Source organism: Garra rufa, chromosome 5 (genome assembly GCF_049309525.1).
Source record: "Garra rufa chromosome 5, GarRuf1.0, whole genome shotgun sequence".
NCBI classification, from domain to species: Eukaryota; Metazoa; Chordata; class Actinopteri; order Cypriniformes; family Cyprinidae; genus Garra; species Garra rufa.
In genome coordinates this window covers 19,706,684-19,718,372 of record NC_133365.1, presented here as the reverse complement: position 1 = coordinate 19,718,372, position 11,689 = coordinate 19,706,684, and the positions used below count along the sequence as shown (strand labels likewise).

At 38.0% G+C, this 11,689-nt stretch overlaps 1 protein-coding gene across 1 annotated transcript; it reads left to right on the top strand.

Annotated features, from left to right (window-relative positions):
* Positions 1-470: 470 nt before the first annotated feature.
* cmlc1 (cardiac myosin light chain-1) lies at positions 471-2,256 on the top strand. The gene has a single exon (XM_073839847.1). It carries the CDS (start codon positions 694-696, stop codon positions 1,330-1,332), a length of 639 nt encoding a protein of 212 aa, XP_073695948.1. The 5' UTR covers positions 471-693; the 3' UTR covers positions 1,333-2,256.
* Positions 2,257-11,689: the final 9,433 nt, after the last annotated feature.

Sequence of the window (11,689 nt, the reverse complement as noted above, 5' to 3'; positions counted from 1 at the left end):
GAACAGTGTGGTATGTCTGAATTCTCAGTACAAAAAAAGTATGCAAGAAGTACCCAAATAAACTAAACTAAATATCTATCTATCTATATATATATCTTATGTCAATTTGCTTATCTAGTAAATGCTTAATTTAAGAATTTTTAGATATTTTGACTAGAAAAAAAAAACCAAAAATACCAAGTAAGACAAGCCTTTTTTTGCAGTGTAACCACGCGTGACCTTTACAACGTGATTACACAATGCATAAAGTCGTAGACAAGCATTTGTGATTAAAAAGTATTTAAATTAAATTTTTTCTTTAAGAAAATGACCAATCGTTTTGCTAGATAAGAAGCTGCATAAGTCCACTTTATGGAGAAAAATCCTGGAATGTTTTCCCCAAAAACCTTAATTTCTTTTTCGACCGAAGTTAGAAAGACATAAACATCTTGGATGACATGGTGCTGAGTAAATTATCAGGATTGTTTTATTCTGGAAGTGAACTAATGCTTTAAGAACATTTCTTGTATTTGTTCATTTCAATGAGGGGTGGTCAGGTTAGTTTTATCTACTTGACAGAAGCATTTTACATGGTATGAGCAGCACTCAAGTCTGTTCCAGTTCATTTCCTTATATAGTCTGCCACTTTTTCAGTTCTGATAAGGCTTATCACACTCTCTGACATGTCAATATAAAAGCCCAACAGGGGCTCTTATGACACACTTCCCAGCTTTTCCCATCTCCACTCTCAGCATCGGCAATATGGCACCGAAAAAGGTTGAACCCAAGAAACCAGAGCCTAAAAAGCCAGAGCCAAAGAAAGAAGAAGCGCCAGCTCCCGCCCCGGTTCCAGAGACCCCCAAAGAGCCCGAGCTGGACCTGAAAAGCATCCCGCTGGAATTTACCGCTGACCAGATCGAAGAGTTCAAGGATGCCTTCACTCTCTTTGACGAGACACCAACGGGCGAAATGAAGATAAGGTATGCCCAGTGTGGAGACGTGATGAGGGCCCTGGGTCACAACCCTACCAACGCTGATGTCCTGACTGTGCTGGGGAAGCCCAAGGCTGAAGATATGAACAGCAAATACCTGGACTTTGAGACGTTCCTGCCCATGCTGCAGCATATCTCCAGAGCCAAAGACCAGGGGACATTTGAGGACTTTGTTGAGGGTCTGAGAGTCTTTGACAAAGAAGGAAATGGAACAGTGATGGGTGCTGAGCTCCGTCATGTCTTGGCAACACTTGGGGAGAAAATGACAGAAGATGAGGTGGACCGTCTGATGGCCGGACAAGAAGACGCCAACGGCTGCATTAACTACACGTCCTTCATCAAGCACATCCTCTCCGGGTGAGCCGGAGCTGCAGAGATTGCCGAATGAAATTGGAACTCTAAATGGCAACTGTCAAAACACTGGAAAGAAAATATGTCTTGTCTGTATGTCTTGGAAAGCATCAAATAAAAACCATCCAAATTTTGTTTCGTCTGAGATTTTTTGTTCGGTTAATCTTGTTGTTGAGATGTCAAACTCAGACGTGCGTAGAGAAGGAAGGTACTGCTTTAACTATTGGAAAACATGATCTACAGTATGTACTCTTAAAAATAAAGGTGCCAGCAAAGACCAAAAAAAGTTTTGGCAGCGACGCCTCTAAGTATTTTTTTTCTTAGTGTCACAAACAACCTATGCAACAGTTAGTTCTGGTTCTTGAATTGGTTTGGCTGCGTGGCGTATTGGCACAGTATGCAACAAGACCCTAAATAAACTAAACTAGGGATTCTGAAATGCATGAACACTTTACTATCCCATGAGGCCACGGGAGAGGATTTGTGAATGGAGATTTCTATTTGATGTGTGTTTTCATCTAAAAGGTTTTGCTTATCTGCAATGCATCTGTCAGATGTTAAATAGACAATTAGAAAATGTCATTAGGATATTAATGATTGACAATGTAAAACATACTTTTTAAAAATAAATGTTTGTACACAGCAAATGCTTTCCAGACAAAGCGCTTTCAAATACATACTGGAGATATAAACACATGTACATATAGTAACTAAACATGAGTTATCTGTTTCATTTGTCTAATAGTACTGTTGATAAATTCAGGAGCATTTGTATTGGATAAAAAGCCAAATAACACAACAGCTACCTCATAAATTTAGGATTGAGCACACGAATCAGAGGTAACTGAATCTTGTGTGGATGTTACAGGGACAGATGAGACAAGTATGCTTGTCCGGTGAAGAGTGATTGATGAAGCAGTGCTGCCATCAAAGGCTTTGAGTGAGTACACTACAGACATCTATTTAAACCTTAAGTTGCAGTTTATTAATAATAATAAAAAAAAAAAATAAAATAAAAACTTTAAGCTCTTTTCTGATTCTAGATTTCTGTGCCTTTGTTGCAGCAGGACCTGAAAGGAAAAGTGACAGCAGCATTTGTGGGGAAAAAAGTAAAATCTGAAACTTAATATAAAGTTAGGTAATTTTGTTACTTCTAATACAGAGATCTAATGAAATTGTGCTGTTAAAATGACAACTTTTGTATTGTATTTGTGCATCTTTGTATGATCTGAAATGTCTGCAGACTGGTGTGTGCAGTGAGAAAAGAGAAATCCACAGCAGCATCCTGGAAATGATCTAGTGCCATCGATGAGACCCTCCATCACTCCACCTGTCCTTGGTCTCATCTGGACCAGATGTTGCTGTGGCCTCTTCATCCTCAGAGACCAAAGATCCAGCGAGAGCGTCTAGAGAAAGACTAAAATACCAATATGTCTGAATAAAGCTTTGTTCCATGTGTCTTTATTTATGTTCATGGTTACTTTATTATTTTACTCATATATCCATGTTGTTATCAGTAAATAAAATATGAGTTTCATTAACATATGCATTAATTAATTACTTGATTGAAAAAAAAACATGCTTGTTTTACTAAAAAATATAATTAATTATAGGTCAGCATTTATCATTATTATTGATCAGTGCATTCTGAGGTAATCTTAATTTCTACGTAGTAATACTTACATTTTTGAGTGTAAAATCAACTGTCTTCTCCAAACAAGATCTTCGAGCAGCAGATCCACGTCTCCTTTGTGCAGATATTGCAAACATGGAGGAAGATGTACTAGGTAGGGTCGTTGGGTTACTGATGCTATGAGGTGTTTGAGCAACTGTTTTGCTTATTTTCTTTTTATTATTATTACTACATAACTTATTATTACAGGCTCAGGGAAAGATGGTATTTATCTTTAACAATGAACAATCATAATGAGAAAAACTGAAAACATAACTACAAATTAAACTACTTGCTTACATCATAGTATGTGATTATATACACAGGGAAATATGATTAAATATCTCTGAATAATCCAAATATTCACATCATAGTTTATCAAAAATTGGATTTGTTGTTTTTGTTATTGATAAGCCTCAGGGATGAAAAGAGAAATTCAACAAGAATTTAAGCTATAGTTTTGCGTGTGGATAAACAATTTTGAACATAAAACAAAAGTAATAACTTTTGCAAAAATAATTTGGGTTTTCCTAACAAAAATTATTTCTTTAAGAATTAAAAAATACAAAAACCTAAATGAACCCAAAACGTATCCGTTATACTACAATCACAATAAAAGAGCAGCTGTTTCTTCAACATGACCACAAAATGAACAAATTTCATCAATATCAAAATATTTATAGAAAGATGAATTAAACCTGTCGCTATATGTTAAGTTGTCGCACTTGTTATAAAGTCGTTGGTCACATGATAACGTCAACATGGCGGAAGACGTGCAGATCACATCCATACTCAACGAGATTTGGCTGTAGAGTACTTACTCTTTTAGCGCTCGTTAAGTAAGTACTTATTGAAAATAAGTACCTACTCATTGAGTATGCGGTTTCGAACGCACTCGTATGCTGCGTCCCAATTCGCCTACTTATACTACGCCCTAAAAGTATGTACTCTTTTTGTGAAGAAAAAGTACATACTTTTGAGTATGTAGCAGAATAGTAGGCGAGCTTTGGGACATACTACTTCGTCATAACTGCTTTTTTAACGGACGCTCTGTTGCTTAGTTACCTGAATCCTGTCACTGTTTAAACTGCCCTGTCAATCATCACAGTTAACATTATCTACATTTCGTTTAATTTAATTTCCTATCGTAACAGAGAGAAATGAAGAGACACGTTCTTTCAGGAGTCTTTCATGCCGAGAACTCTGCTCATGTTTGCATAATTATGCATTTAAACGTTAATGACCAAACCTATCTTTATAAAAGTTCATAATGTTGCTGCACATGAAATATAACGAGGATAACATTTAAAAAATATATTTTTTATCAGGTTACACACTGATTATTTATCACTCAAACCCCTTTCTCTACCTGTCCGTTGGTCGCGCATATCCTCCATGTTTGTAGTTTTTTAACACTTTTTATGCGTGTTTGTAGTTCTAATCGAATCCTCGTTCACCGCGCAATGTGTTGTGGGCAATATTAGCCGTTAGAGTGTGCGTTGATCCGCACTTCGAATTCTGAAGTCAAGTAGTAGACCATCCGGGAATCTTTGGAATACTTTTTTGAACATACTACGATTTGGGACATACTAATTCTATTTTCGAATACTATTTAGGACGGATAGTATGCGAATTGGGACGCAGCAGTACGCTCAACAGCTAGAGATAACCCATAATGCACTGTGAGAGTAGCGCGCCGACTGAATTCCCGAGTCTCGCCAGACGATGGCGCCCGCAGCTGAATTATCCATCCGTTCATTTTACAACGCGCTCGTCCACGGCATAATACAGCACACAACAGGGGTACAAATTCGTTGTAATTTGATTATTAAATTGTTTAACCAGGGTTTATACGTAAATTCCTTGACATAGTTCAAGATCTTACTACTGGAACTGTCCGTTTTAAATTATTGTTAAACAGTAAGCAACACTATGCAAAAGCGGCAGTCCTTCCGGTGCACTCAATGTCCGAATTCACTCACTTGTTTTCATTCACTCCTTCAAGTGAACTGTACCAGTGGACTAATGTAGGGAATAGCGAATAGGGTATAGGGGGCGATTTCGGATACCTCCCCAGTGTTGTTACGTCGTTAAACCATTAGGTGGGGAAAACGTTTTTATTTTGTTTTATGAATGGGTCATTGAATTTCATTTTTGAAACATTGATTCATTCAGCAGTGTACCGTTTTTACAATTTAGTAATTGAATCATTCAACAAATGACTTAAAAACTCATTCAGGGAAGCTGATGCTGTTTGTTTTTCGGAGTTGCCCAACGGTTCATCTGTGAGTTGTTTAGGAAATGTCTCCATTGGCAGAGTGAAAACAGACTAAGGTAAGCTAATGTGTGTTCACCTTACGTAATATCAACATCTTTTAAGTGTTGTTTAAAGTATTATGTAGCCTAACTGTGATACAGAGTAAACACAAACGATATTCGAAAAAAAAAAGGGTTTCGCTGGTGTTATTGCCTAATTGTATAATAGGCCTACACTACACTACAGAGTGTGAACCTTTTTTATTGACAAAACAAACATTTTACACTACAAATAACCTTTTAGGCCGTGTTCACACTTGCCGTCCTTTTTCAAACTGCCAGTGTCTGTTTTACATTCTAATCCTATGGAGTAAACCGTCTTTTCAAAAAAGCCCTAGCGCTTTTATTTTAAACGCCACCGCCGGCGTCTTTTTTTTGCAGCTATAGACCTTTTTCCTGAGTAAACCATAGATATATATACGTAGATACCCCATTGGACCGCTCCAAGCACGTAGATGCGTCCGCCATTTTGGAACGGTCCACTTGACGTCATTCACCATACTGTAGGTTCGCAGACCAACGGCTGTGCAGGACTGTGGCATTTCGAATATTCACTGATTACTATGGTCAGTTACATAGACCTATGGGTGAATGACGTCAAGTAGACCGCAGTGAAATGGAGGACGGCTCACGTATGACGGCCCATAGAAACAGTCGCTAATGAGGCATCTACGTATAGACCATTTCAAGGATGTAAACAATAACAAGCGCGTTGGAACGTTACTGCGCATGTCCGGTCCTGAAACATTTCCGGTAGCGCTATTTCTCCGATCTGTCAATACGAACACATTCTTTTAAAATCTAGCGAAAAAGCTAGTTAAGGTAAAAAAGCTGCTCATTAACTAATCGATGCTGCGTGCGTGTACACGGGAGATTGCTAAAAGCATATCACATGAACGGAAATATTGTGAACATTTATTCGTACAATGGATGTCATCAGTCTGAAGCAAGCAGTGCAACTTACTTCATGTTTTGTTCCCAAGATATCCGGAGGTTGTTCGTGATTAATTTACTTGCATTGCGTGGTCAGTCTGTATTTCTGTTTAAATATTTGTTTCCATTAGTACATTACTTTTCACAATACATATCGTTCCAAACAACGCTAAATGTATGCTATTAAAACTAAGCGCTCGATGCTATTATTACGTGTTGAATTCATTTCAACATGTGTTCAACGTTAGTTTGGTCAAGTTTGTTGCTGTGGAACAGTGCAAGTGGAGGGTGTGAATGCTCCAAGTCATCATGTGATCACAAATAAACAAGATCGTCGCAATTCAATGCTGGCTAACGTGTTTTACATAAACCTGTATATCTGCAGATTAATAAATGCACACACAAACACACACACATAAACCATTCATATATGTTTTTATGCACGTATTTACTGTTCACACCCACACAAATTTTATATATATATATATTCATGTGAAAATGAATACTGGTGTAATGTAAAGGCTGATGCTAATTCAGCTTTGCACAACATTTTTTTATAATAGAAATCATTTAAATAATTAATCATGTTAATAAACATAAAATACTTATTTCAAAAACATAAAAAAAATACTTTGTCCAAACTTTTGACCAGTACTGTATATAAACAAAAAGCATTCTCTCACTTTCAACTGTTTTTATTTCCAGCACATGTATTGATATGTAAATATTTGTATGAACATAAAATGCTTCAACAAATGAAACAACAACAACTGAAACAACATTTGAACTGAAATGGAGTACAAAGGGGGAACAAATGTCAAAAGCAGCAGTCTGTATCCGGCCTGGTCATCAGTCGCTTTAAGTACTACACTAAATTACTGAATACTACACTCAAGTTCTCAATCACATCTGGGTGTTGATATGGTCAGATGTGGTTTGTCACTGCAGGATGATCAGCTGTCCTTGGGTGTCTACAGATGATGGCTCTCCTTACACTGCCTTCTCAGATTTGGTGACCCTTCTGTATTTCTGCAACTGTTTACATCAGTTTAGAATACTTTCTAGAAAACAAAACAAAGGATATTAGCCATCATTATGAAAATGTATACAACATTTAACCAATTCTATGGGAATTACAGGGAGCTAACAAATTTCAGTATTACACTGTATTGTCAGATTTAGTGACCCTGCTGCATATTTACAACTGCTTACATCAAAATGCTTCCTAGACTAAGAAACAAATGATATTAGAAATCACCTGTATAAATTTTGTTTACATTATATAAGGATAAAAGTAGAAAAACAATTATTTAATATAATGCACAATATAAAAAAATAATAATGCTATTATTGCTTAATACGTCAGTACATCTTGGAATTAACATTACCAAAGCTTATGTGATGGAAAATAATATTTACCATAAACATTACGTTTTGTAAACTACTGCCGTTAACTGTTACACAATACGACATTCACGTACTTTCATGTTACTCACTGCATTTGTCAACTGACAAAATAACTAGACGACTAATATGAATTTAACCCACATAACACTTAGCAATAAAACAGAAATAAAAAACTTGCCTTTTTTCATTAACGTTACACACGAAAGCTAGATGCATATGTAAACAATGACAAAATGCTACTTTAAATTATACGGCATCATACTTGAAGAGTTAACGTAAAGATATACAAATAAACTGATTAATTAAAAACGATATTTACTTGCCTGAATCGAAATGTGCGCTGTATATCCTAGAGTTGCTTGTTGTTATCCAGCCTTCTCCTTCACTGCCGCAACACGGGTACGTTTCGCGGAAATCTACCGTTAAACACGTCTCAGAATGTTAGTACCGCCCCAGAGGGAGCACACAACCACCCAACGACAAGGATCTAATTTTAATTTAGACATTTAAGCAGGATGTTTGTATATATATGACCGCAATCCCACTGTTCATAAAGCGCTTCTCGCCATTGTTTTGAATGCGCTGGACCACTAACCGGAAACGTCCTGGGACCAACGACGTCACTTCCTTAAGCCGCTGAATAGCGCTTGAAATGGTCTATATATATCTATGGAGTAAACGATGAGCGCCGCCATTACGAATTCTAACGTCAGATTGAATGCTTTTCTGTTCCGGTTTCCATAGGAACCCATTCAAATAGCGTCCATGTGTTTTTAATGTAGCTACCTTCCGCTGCTTCGTGTCATCTACACACTCATTAAAGTGAGGCACTGGCTGTATCCGAAATCGCCCCCTATACCCTCAAATAGTGCACTATTTGAGGGGACAGCCATTTTAAGTGGTGTTCGAAACCATAGTGGACGTTCTCGAGTGCACTCATTCAATCCCACAATGCACCGCAAAAACGAGTGTACAACCGATGTACGCTCAACAGCTAGAGATAACCCATAATGCACTGTAAGAGTAGCGCGCCGACTGAATTCCCGCGTCTCTCCAGACGATGGCGCCCGCAGCTGAATCATCCATCTGTTCATTTTACAACGCGCTCGTCCACTGCGTAATGCAGCGTACAACACAGGTACAAATTTGTTGTAAATTGATTATTAAATTGTTTAACCAAGGTTTATACATAAACTCCTTGACATAGTTCAAGATAAATCCTTTAATCTTACTACTCGAACTGTCCGTTTTAAATGATTGTTAAACAGTAAGCAATACTATGCAAAAGCGGCAGTCCTTCCGGTGCACTTAGTGTCCGAATTCACTCACTCGTTTTCATTCACTCCTTCAAGTGAACTGTACGAGTGGACTAATGTAGGGAATAGTGAATAGGGTATAGGGGGCGATTTCGGATACAGCCAATGACAAATGACGGTCATTGCGACATTGCCAAGTGATGGCGCTATGGAGCCATGTGCTTTTTAAAAACATTTTAATAGGTTTAACATTGGTTTATTAGCTCGGAATATACCCTAATTTGACTAGAAACAATGCAGACCGGAAATGCAAAGCATTCTTTCAGTTAAGAGTCGGACTTACTTCCGTGTTCAGGAAAAAGGTCTATAAGAGCGTCTTTTTAAGTTGAAAAAAGTTGAACTTTTTTTAAGAAAACGCCCTACGTCAAGCGCTTTTTTGACAGCTGACCAATGACAAGCGAGTAGCGGGACCTATCGTTTCCATAACAACAAAAACAACAAGAAAAAACGGAGAAGTTGCCAGTAGATAAACTTATCATACTAGTTTCGGAGCACAAGGAGTTGTATGATATGAGTAAACAACTCTATCGTAATATACATCACAAAGAGGCTCTTTCTCGACATTTCTTCACCACACAGCACCACGTTACTGTTGCAGCTGTTGTTATAGCAACAAAAGACGCACTCGGCTGCTTTTTGTAACAGAACGCTGCCAGCTTTTTTTTTTTTTTTACTAAAAAAACACCCTAGTCAACTTTTTCTTGTGAAAAAAGACGCCAAGTGTGAACACGGCCTTACAATGCGAAAGTTCAAGTGTACCAGTTTCTTTGAAGGTAAAAACGATCAAACGTGTGAACTTTGGATAGGTATTATTGGTGCAATACTGGCTGTTTCTGCTATTGATTTTTCTTCTGTCCACAATCACTACGGTCTATTTGAAGAGCAGCACCGTGTGATTAATTTTTGCAATCTTATTTTCCTTCAGATGATACATATCAAATTTATAAAATGCAGACCATCAGTACACATCCTCCAAAAGGCACCCCAGGCTGTTCTGGGCCCTGCATTCAATTTCACTGTAATTAAGGTTAGGACATAGTGACTATAACATTGATTGGCTAAGTAGGGTACATGTTGTACTTGAATCTGTATAGATCAGTGAGTAATACTCCTGGGAGGTGGGGGCTCCTGGTGGGTCATATTACTAACTTTATGAGAGTCGATAAAGTAGGCAGATTTTGCAGCTTTGAACTTCAGAAAAAAAATACCTGAGCCCTTTTCTGTGTGGTTGTCACGCATCTTGTTCTTGTAAATCCACCTTTTCCTCATTATATCCATGCTGTGAAAATAAACAAAAGTCCCTCACATCATAACATTATGTTTGGCGGGAATCCTCCACGGTCTTCCCATATCTGACATTTTTGTGATGTTCTCTGCATAACTACATTCTGTGTGATCTATAACTGTAGTAAATGAGTAATTTGGCCACTTAGAAGTTTCGCCAAGATTTAAATGCTTGTGAGTCCACGAGATTCGCTTTTCGTGCGATTTATATCTGTTTGCAGTTATGATGGCAGCTCACCAACCCTCTTTTGCTTGCAGCTTTGGCAGCTTGAAGCTCACTGGATTTTCCCCATCTATGCTCAATCAGGAGAGCAAAAACAGAACCGCAGGTAAGTCCAAGGAAGGATTTTATTTCATTGTTTATGAGAGGAGAGTTTGTTTATGGTGACAGGTAATGCCCTGGCAAGCCCGCTTGACACCACATCTGTACTTCCCCCTCTGTTACATCCCAAACAAACCTAGGAAAAGCAGCCACCCATCAATCAGATACTCATTCCTGTCACCACACACATTATGTCTATCAGGCATGTGTCCTTTTCCATTTTCATATGCCACATCTCTCATGTTAAATATCCTGTGAGTCATTTAGTGCATTTACTTCTAGGTGGCCAGTTTTCCAAAGTGTGAGACGAAACCTCAGAGTTTGATTTGTATTTGTTGAATGGATTTGAACATCACAGTTTGATTCTTTAGGTTCAAATGTAGGCCCAAAAGTGAATCTGTCACACACAAAGGCTGTTTTCATTGGCAGGACTGAGCTGTAAAACCATCTTTGTCTCTTTTCATCCCTAAAAGACAAAGTGTGTTTTATTTTAGAGACGTGTATAGTTGTTTTTATACATTCTTTCAGGACTTAAAGACCACTGACAGAGATAACAGTTTGGATCCAAAGACAACGTCTGCCCAGCTAATGATCTTTTTGTACATTCATGTGGCTATAGGTTCACATTGGGACGTACATATGGCAGAAGCATTGAAGTTCACAAGAAACCTATGGACTTGAAACCGTAGTCGATTCTGGGGGTAGTTGATCTTGAGAGAACGTTTGGCACATGATCAAGGAAGTGTGGCCTTAAAGACTGAGCATGAGCATCTTTATTATCTTAAACAACAGTTTATTATTCATTGATGTCCAGACGTATATTTTATTCTTTAAGTCTGGCGCTCACGGGTTCACTGAGAAATAACAAAAGGATCCTTTAGTAGAGACTTCTCAAAGGCGAGACTTTCTCCTCAGACGGCCCGAGGAGAGACGTGAGGTGATAGGCTTACGTGCAGTGCGGTGCAAATATCATCCTAAATGTCAGAGAACTAAGAGTGCTAAGGAAGACTGATCTCTGAAGCTTACAGTGGGAGAGGGACATCAAAAGGTATAAGATATTTCAAAAGAGTCTTCTTTTCTAGTCATCAGTCTTTATTTTATTTCACTCATACATTAA